The sequence below is a fragment of the Erinaceus europaeus genome, chromosome 14 (genome assembly GCF_950295315.1).
Source record: "Erinaceus europaeus chromosome 14, mEriEur2.1, whole genome shotgun sequence".
NCBI classification, from domain to species: Eukaryota; Metazoa; Chordata; class Mammalia; order Eulipotyphla; family Erinaceidae; genus Erinaceus; species Erinaceus europaeus.
The window spans coordinates 83604322-83623785 of NC_080175.1; the positions used below are offsets into that span (position 1 = coordinate 83604322).

General features: G+C 41.0%; 1 protein-coding gene across 1 annotated transcript in view; it reads right to left on the bottom strand.

The window, feature by feature from the left end:
- Positions 1-4006: 4006 nt before the first annotated feature.
- The window catches only part of NSUN3 (NOP2/Sun RNA methyltransferase 3), a 36420-nt gene continuing 20962 nt past the window's right edge, over positions 4007-19464 (bottom strand). Inside the window, exon 4 of the mRNA XM_060172246.1 lies at positions 4007-4877. Within this exon, the coding sequence (XP_060028229.1) occupies positions 4616-4877 (262 nt within the window). The 3' untranslated portion in view covers positions 4007-4615. The remainder of the gene's footprint in view (positions 4878-19464) is intronic.

Sequence of the window (19464 nt, forward strand, 5' to 3'; positions counted from 1 at the left end):
CAGACTGTATATCATATTCCCAGGATATACGTAAATGGGAAGAGTCACTGAGTAAATGGTATTGGGTTTGGGTAATAGTATAAACCACTGTCATTAGGCAACTCCCCTTGTGCATTAATATGTGACATCATACTCTCATAACATTTCACATGGGAGTGAAATAAAAAGCCCCTCCAGATTGCAACTCTAAGATAATCAGATTCTGTAGTGCTCATTATGACTGCAATTATGTAACAAAACTCTCCAAATATAGTTCGGTTATTGCAGTTATTAATCATTCTGGTTATGTTTCAAGTACTTGCTTTACAGTCTGCTGGAGAGACTCCATTATTCTACAAACTGAATGTCGAAAGTCAAACATGCGCATGTGAATCTGCTTGCTGTTCTAACGGGTTTTCAACATAACTTACCCTTTCAGTTTGGATTTGTGAATACAAAAAAAAAAAAGTGGATAAATGAAGCTGGTTGTCAATAGAGTCACTGACTTCTGTGGTAAAGAGAAGACTGTCCTTAACAAAAAACAAGTTGGCAAATAAGTCATCTATTTTGCTAGATCTATAAATAATGCTGGGGCCATGATTGCTCTACAATTTGTTTGGCTTTGTAAGTTAACTCTCTTTTCAGCCACCAGGTTCCAATTACAGAAGCCAGACCTTCCACCTTCTGCAACCTACAACGACCCTGGGTCCATACTCCCAGAGGGATAGAGAATAGAAAAGCTATTGGGGAGGGGGTGGGATATGGAGATTTGGTGGTGTGAATTGTGTGGAGTTGTACCCCTCCTATCCTATGGTTTTGTTAATGTCTCCTTTCTTAAATAAAAAATTTAAAAAAAAAAAAAGAAGAGGAAGAAGTTAGTCTCTGAACCTCCCCTATGATCCTGCAATTCCTCTTCTGAGGATATATCCTAAGGAGCACAACACACCCATCCAAAAAGATTTGTGTATACCTATGTTCATACAGCACAATTTGTAATAGCCAAAACCTGGAAGCAACCCAGATGTCAAACAACAGATGAGTGGCTGAGCAATTTGTGGTATATATACACAATGGAATACTACCCAGCTATCAAAAAATGTGACTTCACTATTTTAAGCCCATTTTGGATGGAGCTTGAAGAAATCATGTTAAGTGAAATAAGGCAGAAACAGAAGATGAATATGGGATGATCTCACTCTCAGGCAGAAGTTGAAAAACAAGAGCAGAAGAGAAAACACAAGTAGAACCTGAACTGGAGTTGGTGTACCACACCAAAGTAAGAGACTCTGGGGTGGATGGGGGTGGGGGAGAATACAGGTCCAAACAGGATAACAGAGGACCTAGTGGGGGTTGTATTGTCATGTGGAAAACTGAGATATGTTAGACATGTACAAACTATTGTATTTATTGTCGAATGTAAAACATTAATTCCCCAATAAAGAAAAAACAAAAGTTGGTCTCCGAATACCAAACAGTTCTTACAGAGAAAGGTGGGGAAATCTGAAAGAAGTTGTATATAAGGAGAGAAATAAAAGCCCCAGCAATCATGGGGCTCGGGGGTAGTTAATAATGTATGTTCTTAGGGCAGGCCCGGGCTCATAGGGCTCAGAGCAAGACAGAGTAGAAAATAAGAGCTATTTCCCAAATACCAGTTGTAAACCCATGGAGCCTCCCCACAGCCCACATCAAAGCTGAACACTGTTCACCATCAACACCAGGAGACACCAGGAGTTCCTTCCAGCAAAACACAAGGACTGGCTCAAACCGGGATCCTTACACCAGTCCTTGTGTTTTGCGCCGCCTGCGCTTAACCCGCTGAACTAGCGCCCACTCCCTTCAATCTCTCTTAGCTCTTCCTATTTTAGTGCCTGGATGGGCCAGAGTTCATGTGGTCATCACATGTTGGTATAGCTCGGTTGCCTGCAAATTTAGACTTGCCCAGATAAAGCAAGTACAGATAAAGCTGCTATAAATTTTAGTGTGATGATTTTTGGGGGGCATGTGAGTGTTCCACTCCTTTGAATCAAAACCAGGGAGCATGGCTGCTAACTATTATACTGATAGTACATTTAATTTTGTAAGAAACTCACATTGGGTGGGGGGAGTAAATTTTTGGTCTCAGATTGCAGTGCTGAGACTCCTGAGAAGGGTTTAGAAGGATAGGCTGCAGGGGAGTCAGGCGGTAGCGCAGCGAGTTAAGCGCACGTGGCACCAAGCACAAGGACCGGCATAAGGATCCCGGTTCCAGCCCCCAGCTCCCCACCTGCAGGGGAGTCGCTTCACAGGCGGAGAAACAGGTCTGCAGGTGTCTTTCTCTCCCCCTCTCTGTCTTCCCCTCCTCTCTCCATTTCTCTGTGTTATCCAACAACAACAATAAATAACCTCAACAATAAAACAACAAGGGCAATAAAAGGGAATAAATAAATATTAAAAAAAAAAAGAAGGGGGAGTGGGGCGGTAGCGCAGCGGGTTAAGCGCACATGGCGCAAAGCTCGAGGACTGGCCTAAGAATCCCGGTTCAAGCCCCCGGCTCCCCACCTATAGGGGGGTCACTTCACAGGCGGTGAAGCAGGTCTGCAGGTGTCTGTCTTTCTCTCCCCCTCTCTGTCTTCCCCTCCTCTCTCCATTTCTCTCTGTCCTATCCCAGAACGACGACAACAATAATAATAACCACAACAATGTTAAAATAAGGGCAACAAAAGGGAAAATAAATAAATATTAAAAAATTTTAAAAAAAGGATAGGCTGCAGGAACAGAGGGGGTCTAGTGGACTCTGGTGGAGGGAGGTTGATGAGTTGATGAAGGCCAGCATTTATAGTCTTGCAAACACAGGCTACTTCAAATACAAAACATCCATAAAAAAAGCAATTGCCCTTCTGTCTTAGAGATTTAAACCGTGAAAACAGAAACCAGACGTGACACATAACTCCACACGCAGGAAGCGTCGCGTGAGTGGAAAAGAAGTGGAAAGCTTACCCCATGGTGCATCTGAAACCTTGGTTTCCGTCCGCACTGGAAAATGCCCCCAGAAAACAGAGGACAGAGAGCAAAGCGGCCACTGCTCAGGGGTTGTTTATCGAGCAAGCCTTCCACCACCAAACTGTGGAAGTTTTTGTCCAGATGACCTTAATCACAATCAGTCCTGATTCCCTCCAAGTTTGAGCAATTCCAGTGAGCATGTGCAAGCAAGTTTCCTGCTGCTTGCTGCCCTCCCCCTACATCAGGCTGTACCTGTGAAAACTTGGCTGAAGACCCACCCAAAGATCAAAGAGAAGCCACAGAGCCTAACTGCCTGGGGTCAGCTCAGGGTCATGGGGGCAAAGGCATATTCTAAGCACAGGGAGTGGCCACAGAGCCTAATTGCCTGAGTCCACTTCAGGGTCAACCGGAAGTCAGGTGCCTTCCATGACCTCCCAGCACCCAGCACGCCACTCCTGAGCCCATTCCTACCATTTCCCTCAGGTGCTGCAGCCTCGTGTGACCAGAGATGACAGTCAGGGGATGTCACCAGCACAGCAGAGGGTCATCTGTGAATTCTCTGGCTGCAGAAAATGTGTATTTTTTAATGGTTCAAAACACCAACATAACCCAGGTGTCCAACAACAGATGAGTGGCTGAGCAAGTTGTGGTGTATATATACACAATGGAATACTACTCAGCTGTAAAAAATGGTGACTTCACAGTTTTCAGCTGATCTTGGATGGACCTTGAAAAAATCATGTTGAGTGAAATAAGTCAGAAACAGAAGGATGAATATGGGATGATCTCACTATCAGGCAGAAGTTGAAAAACAAGATCAGAAAAGAAAACACAAGTAGAACCTGAAATGGAATTGGCGTATTGCACCAAAGTAAAAGACTCTGGGGTGGGAGGGTGGGGAGAATACAGGTCCATGAAGGATGACAGAGGACCTGGTGGGGGTTGTATTGTTAAATGGGAATCTGGGGAATGTTATGCCTGTACAAACTATTGTATTTACTGTTGAATGTAAAACATTAATTCCCCAATAAAGAAATAAATTAAAAAAAAAACCACCAACATAATGGGTAGAATGTATTCCTAAACTTTCTTTTTTGTATAAACCATGCATTTTGATTAATTTAACTACATAGTGCCAAGTCAGTGCAGCAGATTCACTCTACGGAATAAACAGCATCTGCACTACTTTATCACTGCTCTTTCTTTTTTTCTCTAGATGCATTTCTTTTCCTTCCCCCCCTTTTGTTACCCTTATTTTTTATCATTGTTCTTGTTTTTATTGTTGTTATTGCTGTCATTGCTGGATAGGACAGAGAGAAATCAAGAGAAGAGGGGAAGACAGAAGAGGGAGAGAAAGACAGACAGACTTGCAGACCTGCTTCACTTACCCCATGCAGGTGAGGAACAAGGGGCTCAAAGCAGGATCCTGAAGCTGATCCTTTTGTCTTGCACCATGTGCATCTAACTCGCTGTATTTCTAAGAAGAAAATATAACTGGAAAATCCTCATGCCTAGACTTTAAGATAATACAATATTATTTAAATACGATTCCAAGAAAAATGACTTTATACTGATTATTTCTGTCCAAGACTATTTATATATTTAATAATAACAGTGATAAGGTTTTAAAAAATACATTCTGTCAATTTCACATAGTTTATGATTTTTTCAATTTGGCCATATACATTGGGCCCCATGCTTTGCCCTTATCTGGAATCACCAAGAGTCCATGGTCCTGGCCAGTGGGAGCAAATGTGAAGTCCTGGGAGCAAGTCTTTGCCATTTTCTCAGTGTCCACAGGCATGATGTTACTGTAGGAGCTTAAGATTTCATCAATCACATCTTGATTTTCTGATCTGGAAAGTGTGCATGTAGAGTACACAAGTAACCCTCCAGGGCGTAAAGCTTTAATTGCAGACCTGCATGTAGTTAAGAAAACGAAGAAGCTTGGTTAGTTACATGAAAACAAAAGCATGGAATTCAGAGCAAGGAAGCTCACACACTTGACTGGAAGTTTTCTTGTCTTACATTCTGGGATGACAGGAATCATGATAATCAGATCAGTCAACATGGGGGAAGCAGAATGTATTTGGTTTTGGGGTGTTTTTTCCCTTTCTTTTAAAGGTAGGGGATGAAAGCAGAGCATGGAATAATGGGTTTTTACTTCAATATAGTGAGTGTTCATAATGAGTAGGTCGGGAAGGGGCTATTTAGTCCTTAGTGACAGTGGGAATATTAAACTTTTCTAGGAAAAGCATGAGAAAATAAAAGTAGACAAAAAACAGATAATTCTTATATTAAAAATAAGGTATAATTTTAGAAGGAAATTAAGGTTTCACACATGAAAAGAATAGCTCCAGTGAAAATATGGGAAGTCCCCTCCCCCCTTTTTTTAATCAATGGAGGAGACTTGAACATATTTGTAAAAAAAAAAAAAAGATATACAAAGCAGTTACAGACTTCAAATGCAAAACTCGGCTTCAGAAATGACAGACATCTGGGCTGGGTGGTGCAGCACCTGGCTGAGTGCACATGTTACAATGTGCAAGGACCCAGGCTCGAGCCCCCGGTCCCCAACTTGCAGGGGGAAAGCTTCAGAAGTTGTGAGGCAGTGCTGTAGGTATCTGTCTCTCTCTTTGTCTCCACCTCTTTCTCTCCTTCCCTCTCGATTTCTGGCTGTCTATATCCAATAAATAAATAAAGATAATAAAAATAATTTTTTTTAAAAAAAGAAATGACAGATATCCAGTTCTGTGTAGAAAACAACAAGGGAGCAGGGAATAGAGATATCTGAGATTAACGGATGGAGAAGGAATCAAGATCATGAGGGAAAACTGAAAACAATTTACTCCTGTTGCTGTGGTAATAAGCTCAGAGCAATTATTACTATGGGAAAAATACTAAGTCATGTTTCCATCACAAAATACACAGAAGAAAACAGTGCAGCCCAGCAGGTGGCACTGTAGATGGGGCATTAGAGACTCAGACACATTTCTGAGCTCAAGCCCTGGCATTACAGCTGCTGGAGTTGATGCACTGGTCCTGCTTTTCTCTGCCTCCTCCTTTCTTAACTCTCTCTCTCTCTCTCTCATTAGCAAGCAAATACACTTTTTAAAAAAATTTACTTATTCCCTTTGTTACCCCTTTTTAAATTTATTTTTTATTATTTATTTATAAAAAAAAAAACAATAGGATAAGAGGGGTACAACTCCACACAATTCCCACCACCAGAAACTCCATATCCCATTCCCTCCCCTGATAGCTTTCCTATTCTTTATCCTCTGGGAGTATGGACCCAAGATCATTGTGGGGTGCAGAGGGTGGAAGGTCTGGCTTCTGTAATTGCTTCCCTGCTGAACATGGGTGTTGACAGGTCGATCCATACTCCCAGCCTGCCTCCCTCTCTCCCTAGTGGGGCAGGGCTCTGGGGGATTGGAACTCCAGGACACATTGGTGGGGCTGCCTGCCCAGGGCAGTCTGGTTGGCATCATGTCAGTATCTGCAATCTGGTGGCTGAAAAGAGAGTTAACATATAAAGCCAAAGAATTTCTTGACTAATCATGAACCAAAAGGCTGGAATAGTGCAGATGAAGAGTTGGGGGGTGTCTCCTTTCTGTAGATAGTAGGCATATTTTAGTTATATTCCAAAGGGCCTATGGCTATACTAGTTTTCTTTTTCCCCTGAGCCTGAAATATGATAATCAGGTGGATCTAAGTTATTGTCTGTGGAGATGATGTCATGGCTGGAAAAAGGACCAGAAAGCTAGATCAGGGAAGAGAGTAGAGAGTAGCTCCCAAATATGGGACAGGTGTACAAATATTGTTGACTGTAAACCCCATCGATTTGATGTGATCTGGGGTCCATATTCAGCTTAGGAGCCTATGTGATCTCTGCATCCCTGTAGATCCAACCTCACATTCTGTGGTTATCAGTAGGAACATTCCAAGCTGCCCCAATATCAGGACTCATCTTCTCAGTTATAGCATACAGTATGTTGTCCAGCCTCCCTTCAGAGGATGGAACATTACCTTTGTTGATCCAAGTTGAGGGCAAGGTCCTATTGTTGCCCTTTTTTATTGTTGTCGTCATTGTTGGATAGGACAGAGAGAAATGGAGAGAGGAGGGGAAGACAGAGAGGGGGAGAGAAAGACAGACACCTGCAGACCTGCTTCATCGCCAGTAAAGGGACTGACTCCCCTGCAGGTGGGGAGCCGGGAGCTCAAACTGGGATCCTTAGGCCGGTCCTTGCACTTTGTGCCACGTGCACTTAACCCACTGTGCTACCGCCCGACTCCTACATTTTGTTTGTTTGTTTGTTTAAGATGAAAATGTGGGCAGAACATTACAAGATACCTGCTCATAAGTGTCTCCAGAGAGTCTATCACTGTACTACTTCCTAGGCCACCTTAGTGAGGCTTGTTAGTTTATTGTGTTTTTTAAAAAGCATATTTATTGGATAAAGATATTGAGGGGGGAGAGAGAGAGAACGAGACACCTGCAGCACTGCTTCATTGCTTATGAAACTTCCCCCCTGCAGGAGGGGATGGGGGCTTGAACCATTGCATATTGTAGCATGTATGGTCAACTGGGTGTGTCACCACCTGGCCTCCCACCTGTTACTTTTTTTTTTAAAGGAAGTTTCAGTTTGTTTTAGTCCCTTTCCTTTCCATGGAGGAATAGGAATATAAGGAAGGATACATCAAATTCCAACTCTTTAATCACCTAGTTGGTTTACCTGGCAACCAGCAATATCATCCTTAGAGGCTTCCCCAAGTCCCAACACTCACTTAATTCAAGTATGAACAGAAGGCTTTATTATGAATAATAAGATATTCCTTTCATCTTTACCAAAACCAGATATTAAAAGAGGTTCCTACAAGAAGAAGAGGGACGTTTGCAATAGAGGGAATGGGACACAGAACTCTTGGTGGTGAGAACTGTATGGAATTATGCCCCTGTTACCATAAAATCTTGTTGATCGTTATTAAATCACTAATAAAAATGTTTAAAAAGAGAGAGGGGTAAGAGTGCATGTGAGAGAGGTGGAGGGGAGAACATCTGTACTTAGATGTACTATTATAAACTATGGAATTTCAAGAAAAGAAAATGATAAAATTTTTAGAGATAAATGGATCGTAGAGAAAGGCCCAGGAATCAGACTGGCAACAGTACTGCTGTGCACTCCAAATCAAGTGCACTACTCCTATTGAAATTCTAGAGGAAAGCAATTCAGTGTGGATTCTATTAACAGTCAAACTGTCAGGCAAATATATAGAAGGGATACAGAGTGTCCAGGTTATCTGATGAGTCAGAAACTCTACCTCCAGCAAAATGAGGAAACAAATTACGAAAGAACTGTGAGACAGAAAAGAGTGGTAGCAGCTGAGGAGAACAAGGAATCACATCATTGCAAGACTGGCCAGCTCCTCATGGGGCGCGAGCGCTTCCACACTACGATCTTCATCTCTGGCATTATGCTATTCCACTGCAGAATACTGTGCCCCAGGATGGTTCCGTAGGCCCCATGTCCACTTGGTCGATTCCAAATTATATTCCTCCATGAGGATCATTTCTGGAACCATCCGTTCCACCCCGGTTCCATGGCTGCCAGTTCTTAGCAACATCGCCCCGCCAGATATTCGTCGGGATGCGGCATCATCTAAGTTCATTTCCCACGTCTACGCTCGACCAGACCTGCCAATATACGCAGATATCTTCGCCCACCCTGTGCAACGCTTGATGTCTCATCACCCAATCTGGTCCTCTACGCCTACACTGAACTTCTCTGTTCCAGTCTCTTGGAAACAGAGCTGGCAGTCAGCTGAGGTAAAGAGCAAACACCTCATCACAGACCCCTGCAAGCGTCAACCCGGCTTTGACCTAGCACGTTATGATCGGGCCCTCCTCAATCGCTATCGAACAGGCCATGGCTGGTGCGCCGCTATGTTCCATCGCTGGGGAGCCAGAGACGACCCGAACTGCCCCTGCGGCTCCAGACAGACTATGACCCACATAGTCAACGACTGCCACCTCTCCAGATTCAAAGGAGGTCTCGAAACTTGACATCAGGCTCAACCCGACGCTGTTGACTGGCAAACGCTAGAAGAAGGAGGAAAACAAGGAAGGGAAGTGAGGACGTGGAGATCTAGGGGGCAACTCCCCCAGGTTAGAATCCCTGACATCAGAGGGAGATTTCCAAAGAGAAGTGAAAAAGGAGCAAAGGAGATGCAGTGACTAAAGGAGGAGAAAAACCAAACTACCTGAGATACACAGAAGGAGAAAAATATGGAGAGGAAAAGGAAGAGGTCCATCTAATTTAACTATAGAAATAGCCTCTTCTTGGGAGTCGGGCTGTAACGCAGTAGGTTAAGCGCTGGTGGCACAAAGCCCAAGGACTGGAGTAAGGATCCCGGTTAGAGTCCCCCGCTCCCCACCTGCAGGGGAGTGGCTTCACAAGCAGTGAAGCAAATCTGCAGGTGTCTATCTCTCCCTGTCTCTGTCTTCCCCTCCTGTCTCCATTTCTCTCTGTCCTATCCAACAGCGACATCAATAACAATAAGGGCAACAAAAGGGAATAAATAAATAAATATTTAAAAAACAAAAGAACTTTTAAAAAAGATATATTAAAAAAAAAAGGAAAAGAAATATCCTCTTCTCAGTGTGACACTCAGCCAAGAAAGAACATTTAAAAAATTCATTTTTATTTTAATTTTTTAAATATTTATTTCTTTTCCCTTTTTGATGCCACTGTTGTTTTTGACTGTTGTAGTTGTTGTTGTTAGATAGGACAGAGAGAAATGGAGAGAGGAGGGAAAGACAGAGAGAGGGAGAGAAAGATAGACACCTGCAGACCTGCTTCACCACCTGTGAAGTGACTCCCCTGCAGCTGGGGAGCCAGGGGCTCGAACCGGGAACCCTACGCCAGTCCTTGCGCTTTGCGCCACATGCGCTTAACCAGCTGCGCTACCACCTGACGCCCAAGAAAGAACATTTAGCCCTAGCATTATGCAGGAAACAGTATTTACAAAACTGAACAATGCATAAATATGTTCTTTAATGTTCAAAATTAACTTGATTAAAATTACACATATTAACCATGATAGTGTTTCAGACTTAGAGAAAACTATAAACCTTGACAAAATAAGTGCTGGGGGGAAAAAAAAAGAAGGAAGTTCAAAATGGTGTCCGGCATGCTGGATTTAATACCTCACCTAATTGCAGCTTCTGCTTCTCCCTACAGTGGAATTCTAAACCAATCAATATGGAATTTCCAGATCATTACTAGAGAGGCAATCTGCCTAAAAACAACCTGCCACGGGGAGTTGGGCATTAGCGCAGTGGGTTAAGCGCAGGTGGCGCAAATCGCAAGGACCAGTGTAAGAATCCCGGTTCCAGCTCCGGCTCCCCACCTGCAGGGGAGTCACTTCACAGGTGGTGAAGCAGGTCTGCAGGTGTCCGTCTTTCTCTCCCCCTCTCTGTTCTATCCAACAAAGACGACATCAATGGCAACAAAAGGGAAAATTAAAAATTAAAAAAAAAAAACGCCCTGCCTTACCCTGAGAGAAAGTAGCTTTGCCTGAAATAATCTTTTCTTTTAAAAAGGAAAAAAAATAATTAAAAAAAACTAGTATAGCCACAGGCCCTTTGAAATTTAACTAAAATATATCTATCTACTAGCTATCTACAAAATGGAGGACGCCCCCCCAACTCTTCATCAGCACTATTCCAGCCGTTAAGTTCATGATTGCTCAACAATTTGTTTGGCTTTGTATGTTAACTCTCTTTTCAGCCACCAGATTCCAGATGCTAGCATGATGCCAACCAGACTTCCCTGGACAGACAACCCCACCAATGTGCCTTGGAGCTCCGCTTCCCCAAAGCCCTTCCCCACTAGGGAAAGAAAGAGACCCACTGGGAATATGGATCGACCTGTCAACGCCCATGTTCAGCGGGGAAGCAATTACAGAAGCCAGACCTTCTACCTTCTGCATCCCACAGTGACCTTGGGTCCATACTCCCAGAGGGTTAAAGAATAGGAAAGCTATCAGGGGAGGGGATGAGATACAGAGTTCTGGTGGTGGTAACTGTGTGAAGCTATACCCTTCTTATCCTATGGTTTTGTCAGTATTTCCTTTTTATAAATAATAAATTTAAAAAAAACTTTTCTTTTGCTAATAACCTTATCCCACATCTTTTGGACTATAAAAAAACTCCCATATTGTACAATCCCTGAAGAACTTTTCTGCTTGCTAAACTCGATGCTGTCTGACTCATGAACCCTTTAATAGAGATGATTAGATCTCTAAATCTATTCAGATGAATTTTGCTTTATAACAATAATAAAAGCACAGTTGTTCTAAAACAGTGGCAATCAAGATAGACACAGAAGGCAGAGTGCAGTGTAAATCACCTTATTTTACAGAAAGAGGAAGCAAGAAAATATGCCCCTGATTAGAAAAAGAGAAGTGGCATCTCACTATTGTCTTTACTTGCATTTCTCTGATAATCAGTGACTCTGAATGATTTTTCTTATGTCTGTTGATCATCTGGACCTCCTCTTCAGTGTACATTCTGTCCATTTCCATTTTTAATGGGTTTTTGTTGTTGTTATCATTATTGTTGAGTTTTGAGAGTTGTTTATATATTTTGAATATTAGCTCTTTTTCTTGTTTATATATATATATAAAGATCTTCTCCCATACAGTAAGATGTCTTTCTATTTTTGGTGATACTTCCTTTTGCTGTGCAGAAGCTTTTCAGTTTGATGCAATCCCACTGGTTTTGTTTTTGTTTTCCTAGCTGTTGAACTGGGTTCACGCACATGGTAACATGTGTATTTAACCAGGTGCACTACCATCCAGCCCCCTAACTGGGATTTCTTGCAAATCAGGCACTTTTCCACTGCTCAACCTTCTAAGCTGCTCTACTCTTTAATACTAAGAATTACCTTACGCTATTGAAGACATTTTCTCATACTGGTGGGCCACCCTGCAGTCTACTGCTGGCTTTGTAGTCAGCATAAAGTAATCTCTATGATTAGCATCTGGATATGTACAACAGTTATGTATTAAAAGAAATTCAGAACACTCTTCAACTGTAAATACTGTTTGAATCACACAATATTCGGGGGTCGGGCGGTGGCGCAGTGGGTTAAGCGCATGTGGCACAAAGCACAAGAACCGGCATAAGGATCCCGGTTCGAGCCCCCGGCTCCCCACCTGCAGGGGAGTCACTTCACAGGCGGTGAAGCAGGTCTGCAGGTGTCTGTCTTCCTCTCCCCCTCTCTGTCTTCCCCTCCTCTCTCCATTTCACTCTGTCCTATCCAACAATGAACAACATCAACAATGGCAATAATAATAACCACAACGAGGCTACAACAAGGGCAACAAAAGGGGGAAAAAAATGCTTCCAGGAGAGGTGGATTCATGGTGTAGGCACGGAGCCCAGCAATAACCCTGGAGGAAAAAAAAGAGAAACACACAATATTCTACCTATCATAGTGTATTTGGTATAAACCATCTGCTTTCATAACAATTCATATGTATTTTTGAAATAATCCATTGGAAGTAAGTAATCATAGGTTTTATCCACATCATAAACAGAAGTCTATATTAAGTGTTTTTAGAATAGCTGATATAGTATATGAGAAAGGTTGTGTTGCTTTACTATGATTCCAATCAGAATGTTAGAAAGGTTTTAACAGATCTTAGGAAGTTCACTAAGGAGTTTAAAATTCTGGAGGGGGAAACATTTAAGAGGTAGAGGCAGTGGGTGTCAGGCAATGACGCACCCAGTTAAGTACACATGTGCAAGGACCTGGGTTTGAGCTCCTGCTCTCAACTTGCAGGAAGCTAGTGAACCAGGCCTGCAGATATCTTTCTCTCTCCCTCTCTATCTCTGCTTCCTCCCTCAAAATCTCTGTCCTAACCAATAAAGAGAAAAAAAGAAAAATGGCCACCAGGAGCAGTGGGTTTATAGTGCTGACACTGAGCCCCTGGGATAACCTTGATGGAAAGAAAAAAAAAATAAAAAGAGTTGAGACAACTAAAAAAAAACACTAATCAGCAAAATGTCATAATAAACATACAAAAAAATATGTTAGGATTAGAGAAGAAAACAATATATTCAAATAAGGCAAAAGAGCTCTTTCTGCTTATAAAAATTTCAGTGCCATAGAAAGTTAGTCTTAAATTTTCTCTTTTCATAAAAAAAAATTGGGGGGGGAGCAGGACAACATTCGTTTTGGCATAATGTTACTCTCTACCAAATTCCAATGAACCAGCTAGGTGGCTCAGTGGGTCAGTACAGGACTACACATAAGGTCGCAAGTTCAATCCTTGGCACTGCATATGCTAAAGTGATGTTAAGAGCTAGAAATCCTTGGTTTCTCAAGGATTGTTAAGTTTCATGGTTTACCAACATAATGTACTTTTCACCTGTATTGAATCATTGTATTGCCTGGAAGTATAACTAAGTTGTATTTAAACTGTTATTAGATTATTGTACTGTTATGTGGAAAACAGAAATGTTATGTATGTACAAACTATTTTATTTATTGTTGACTGTAAAACATTAATCTTCCAATAAGGAAAAAATGTTAAAAAAATAAAATAGTCATACCAAAAAATAAAAATAAACTGTTATTATTTAACAGTGAGTTATAACTGATGCTAGTATGATAGTTAGCAATATATTCTAATAATAATTGTAAGCAGAAGACAGAAAAAGATATGGACTAAAGCAGATGAAGCCAAAGTATTATTTTGATCAGATACACTAAGCTAATGTAAATGTTTTAAAATGACGTGGAAACTAGTACGCATTTATCTTGGGCTTTATACATTACTCAGCGACCAGTGTCCGACTATGCAGAGCTGGAGGAAGCACGTCTAAAGGAAGGAGAACTGCCACTCAATTGAACACATCTAGCATGTCCCCGGAGCACAGACTTTCTCTTCAAAAGCTGTCTACTTCTAAGTGCTGATTAGGCCTACCCCTACTTAAAATATGAAATAAGATTCCATCACTGTTGAGGAAAATAAAGCTGCCGATGATAACAGGGCAGCATAAACTAGAGCGGGAACTGCTTTTACTTCCAAGTACTCCTAACAGAACAAGAATGATGGTTTTCTTACCACAGAAGAGACGCAGATAACCTGTTGCTTTATGGCAGATATTAACCTACACAAATCTCTGGAATAGTTGATTGTCTTTCAGTGTATTTTAGAAGTAGCTGAAATGTATTTTGCTTTCAAATCACAGTTAGTAAAACAGCTAAGACAATTCTTTAAAAAAGGAAGCAAGGGGGTGAAGAAAGAGAGCTCTCCAGGTACCGCAGCCAGGGAGACAGCACACTGAAGCAAAAAAAACCTTTCAAGATTTTCGTGTCTGAGGCTCTTAGATCACAGGTTCAATCCCTGGCACCACCATAAGCCAGAGAGATAAGGCCATTATAGAGGATATAACATTAAGTTAAAATTTACCCATTTATGAACAAAATCTTACGCTGACTTTTTTTTTAAAAATAAACCTTTTCTGTTATTATATTTATTTATTTATTGGATAGAGACAGCCAGAAATCAAGAGGGAAGGGGGTGATAGAGAAGGAGAGAAACAGAGAGATGCCTGCAGCCCTGCTTCACCACTTGCAAAGCTTTCCCCCTGCAAGTGGGGACTAGGGGCTCAAACTTGGGTCCCTGAGCATTGCAGCATGTGCGCTCAACCAGGTGTGCCATCATCCAGCCCCATTAAGTTGGCTTTTGACCGTATAAGACTGCATACATCTGAGTGACACTTTGCCTACTCTGAAATCCAAAAAAGCTCTGTAACCTGGAATTTTTCTTTTTAAGTTTGAAGCAGAATCATTTGATCTAAAAATCAAATCTAATTTGATTCAATGCTATTTATGACCAAATTTAGCCTATGTGGTATAAGCATTCATATGGTTTTCTGAAAACATATAAAATGTTTGATTATCCCTTCTGGGGAAAATGGATGAGGTGATACACTTAATATGTGCTGCATTGTTTTCTTTAAATCCAAAATAAACCAGAAATATGAAACACAGCCTCAGAGGTTTTGAATAAGATTTTATACTCATATTTTAGATTCAAATGAGCTACATTACAAAGTGAAATAAAATCTTTTGTATTATACCTATATTATAAGACAATCACATAGTTATCTGACGTAATTACTAGTATAATTGCTTTTACAGATAAACCATTTAAACTGTTATTAAAATTTACTTAAAAGTAGTATTATATTGGAAAATTTACAGGCTATATACAGGAGTTCATTGCCTTATTGTAGCATAAATAAAAAGAAAGCCAGATTATTTCATGTCCCAGTGGTCCTCCCCATGTCCTATGGAAAAAGCACTTTGTAAGTTTTTAGTTTTTTTCAAAAACACTTTGTACAATCAATAATAAAGCCATTTAGAAATTGTGCAGTGCTTTTAACTGAATTTCTCCATCCTTGAAATACCTTAGGGTAGAAAATCAGCATACCCCCCCACCCCCCCGCCAGTCAGTTAATATACTTGCTTAGAAAACTCTGCAAGAGGATGCGATTCACACACCATGTGTGGATGAAACCTCACCCCTGAAATTTTATAATTTTTAAAACACTGTTAAATAACTAATTAAAATGGGGGGGAAAAAAGAGCATGGACAGTTTAGAAAAAGTCTATATATTGGCTTAGAAACAAGGCGAGGCACTGGCAAGACAGTTTACCTAGATAGCGTGCCTGCTTTGGCATGTGTTAGACTCAGGTCTAGGTTGGCCTCCTTACTGCAATGGAGGGAGCTTGGGTGTTGTGACATATCTTTCCTTCTTTCTGTCTAAACAAATCATTTTAGGGTGGTGAGGCCAGAAGAAAACACACACACACACACACACACACACACCACACAAACAAACAAAGAAGGTGAGAACATGCTGCTTTTCTGTACAAGAAAGAACACCCTTACACTTTTAGAATGGTTCGTGCAGTCTGTCAGCTGCCAACAACCACAGTGACTGAGGAACATTATGTAAAATGATCACCTGATTCTAAGACCTGGGGGGGACTCTACCTGAATGAAAAGATTCATTCAATGACCTTGAAAAACAAAACAAAACAAACAAAATCTGAATGCTTGAAATTCTGCCAATTATCAAACTTCCAAAGGAAGTTATTCAAGATTTAATCAATTAAAAACACAATGCAAGTTATCTGTGCTGTTATTCCTAGGGAACATCTGAGTCACAAATACAGTTATTTTTATAAATAGCTATTTTAGAAACCCTAACACATTTTTAAAATACAAATTCTGTTTTTGTTTTTCTGGTCCTTGATTAGAAATTTGGCATTCTATTGAGAAGGTCAGTGTTAATTAGATCACTAAAGTTAACTGGTTTTTTTCTGCATTGAAAAAGACTAACTTGCAGAAGAAAACACCAGCACAGCAATACTGCCATCTTTTGACCGAAGTAGAAAGTGATTCCCCCCTTTTCTTTAATTTCTCATCAGAAGATAATCAATTTTTTGCATCTCCCTTGTAACACCTTATAAGTTATAATCAATAATTTCTGATGTAGAAGTAAGTAAACCAGTCTGAAAGGACTCTAGTGGTGGGGGGGCTCTCAGATCTTGGAGCATGATGGTGGAGGTTCTAGGCCAGGGTTAGAATGTTATGCACAAAAGTAAGAAATGTGGGGGCTGGGCGGTAGCACAGCAGGTTAGGCACACGTGGCACTAAGAGCAATGACCGGCATAAGGATCCTGGTTCGAGCCCCCAGCTCCCCACCTACAAGGGGTCGTTTGACAAGTGGTGAAGCAGGTCTGTAGATGTCATCTCTCTCTCCTCCTCTCTGTCTTCCCCTCCTCTCTCAATTTCTCTCTGTCCTATCCACCAATAACAACCAGAACAAGAGCAACAACAAATGCAACAAAAATGGGAAAAATAGCCTCCAGGAGCAGTGGATTCGTAGTGCTGGCACCAAGCCCCAGAGATAACCCTGGAGGCAAAAAAAAAAAGTGATAAATGTTATATATGTACCAACTACTATATTTAATGTTGACTGTAAACCACTAACTCCAATAATTTTTTTTAATAATAAAAATAAAGGTATATGTATTCACCGGGAAAAAGTTAACATTGGAAGTAAGCACTACTATGATTAATATATTTATTCTACCTCTTCATATTCCTTCTGTCATTAATTACAGTATCAAGACAACAGTTAACAACATAACTTTGGACGGAAATGTGGATAAAGGGAACAATGACTCAGATATTCCTTTATTGTCAGAAAAATTAGCAAAACAATTCCCTTTAAGTTAGAAATACTAGCATTATTCATTTTTTAAAACCATGAAAGACTAAAGTGATTTCAAATTTTGTAAATGAACATAGAAACACTGATCTTCCAATTGGTCTCTTGTAATCACATGATATTCAATTACTATTTCAGAGATGATTCTATACAAGGCTACTTCATAAAGTTATCTTCAGCTTATATAGAAAAGAAAGTGTTATGTAATTAACAGAATAAAAAATGCCTAAGTACTGCTGGCAGTCGTATGTCACTGCCCAAAAGGCAAACCAAATCCAAAAGTGAGAAGATGAAATGCTGACAGACAACATGGCACACAGAAACTCATCCTTTCTTGAAGAAGAAGAAGACTTCTGAATTAATGGAAATGTGGATTTGATAGAAGATTCAAATAAGATACTAATTCCTATGTTAGCCAGGTAAAGGATAGGTGATCAATCTAATTAAAAATGTGACCTTATGTTTATATGATACTTAATTTAAAGAGCATTTCACACACAGAATCTTAATGAAACCTTTTGAAGTGTACAGGGTAAATAGTCTGGCCTAATTTATCAAGTGAAGGGTCACACAGACTGACTCAGTGACTCGCCTCCAGTTGTAGAGCTAATGCGTGCAGCACACTGCCATCCTCATCTAATAGCAGGAAACGAACTTCAAGTTTTACTGCTGCCAAGTACCCTGAAGCAAATATTGCCACTGCTGAAATAAGTAGAGAATCTAGGGCAATAAGACATAGGACACTGCTTGCATCTATTTGATCGTACCAACTGTTGTCCCAAATAGTCACTGAAGGCAAAGAATAACTACATGCTTTCAGGCACTTTCGACATAAAGAAACTGAGAATTACTAGGTCTTAAGCTATGACCTGAGAAGTCTGGCTACTTATTCCTTTTACAGAGCATACAAACATTACCTGCTAAGGTCCTGCTATACAGACTTCATGGTGAGGTAAATGGCAGCAAATGTCTCATGGTGAGGCAGAGTTTGAACTTCTATCACAGACTGACATCTCAAGGACAGCTTTAGAGAATTTTAACAAATCGTACTCATAGAAATTCAAGTTTGACATTAAAATTCCAAATAATTTAGAGTAATTTGGTGATTATTCCAAGTACTAAGTGTTCTGGCAAAGAATTTAATTTTTGTTTCTATAAGTATAAAAAGTAGATAAAATGCTATATATATATATATATATATATATATATATATATATATACATATGTATTTTATTTACTTATTAGATAAAGACAAAGAAATCGAGAAAGAGGTGAGGGAGATCAAGTGGGAGAAAGACACCTGCAGCCCTGCTCCACCACTTGTGAAGCTTTCCCTGCAGGTAGGGACCAAAGGCTTGAACCTGGGTCCATGTGGATGATAATGTGTGCACTCAACCAGGGGTGCCATTACCCGGCCCCGATAAAATCCTTTAAAGAAACATATAAGTGCAGGGGAGCAGGCAGTACAAGGACCGGCATAAGGATCCCAGTTCAAGCACCCAGCTCCCCAGCTGCAGGGGGGGTCACTTCACAGGCAGTGAAGCAGGTCTGCAGGTGTCTATCTTTCTCTCCCCCTCTCTGTCTTCCCCTCCTCTCTCCATTTCTCTCTGTCCTATCTGACTATAATTACAGCAATAGCAACAAGGGCAACAAAATGGAAAAAAATGGCCTCCAAGAGCAGTGAATTTATGGTGCAGGCACCGAGCCCCAGAGATAACCCTAGAGGCAAACAAAAAAGAAAGAAAGAAAGAGAGAGAGAGAGAGAAAGAAAGAAAGAAACAGGGGGTTCCCAGAAGATGGCTGACTGAGAAGCTGCTAGTGGCTTGAGCTCTGACCACATCTCCTGGAAACGGTAGGATTTTCTGTCTTTTTTTTTTTTTTTTCCCTCCAGGGTTATTGCTGGGCTCGGTGCCTGCACCATGAATCCACCGCTCCTGGAGGCCATTTTTCCCCTTTTTTTGTTGCCCTAGTTGTTGCAGCCTCGTTGCAGTTATTATTATTGCCATTGTTGACGTTGCTTTGTTGTTGGATAGGACAGAGAGAAATGGAGAGAGGAGGGGAAGACAGAGAGAGAGGGGGAGAGAAAGATAGACACCTGCATACCTGCTTCATCACCCGTGAAGCAACTCTACTGCAGGTGGGAAGCCAGGGGCTCGAACCGGGATCCTTACACCAGTCCCTGTGCT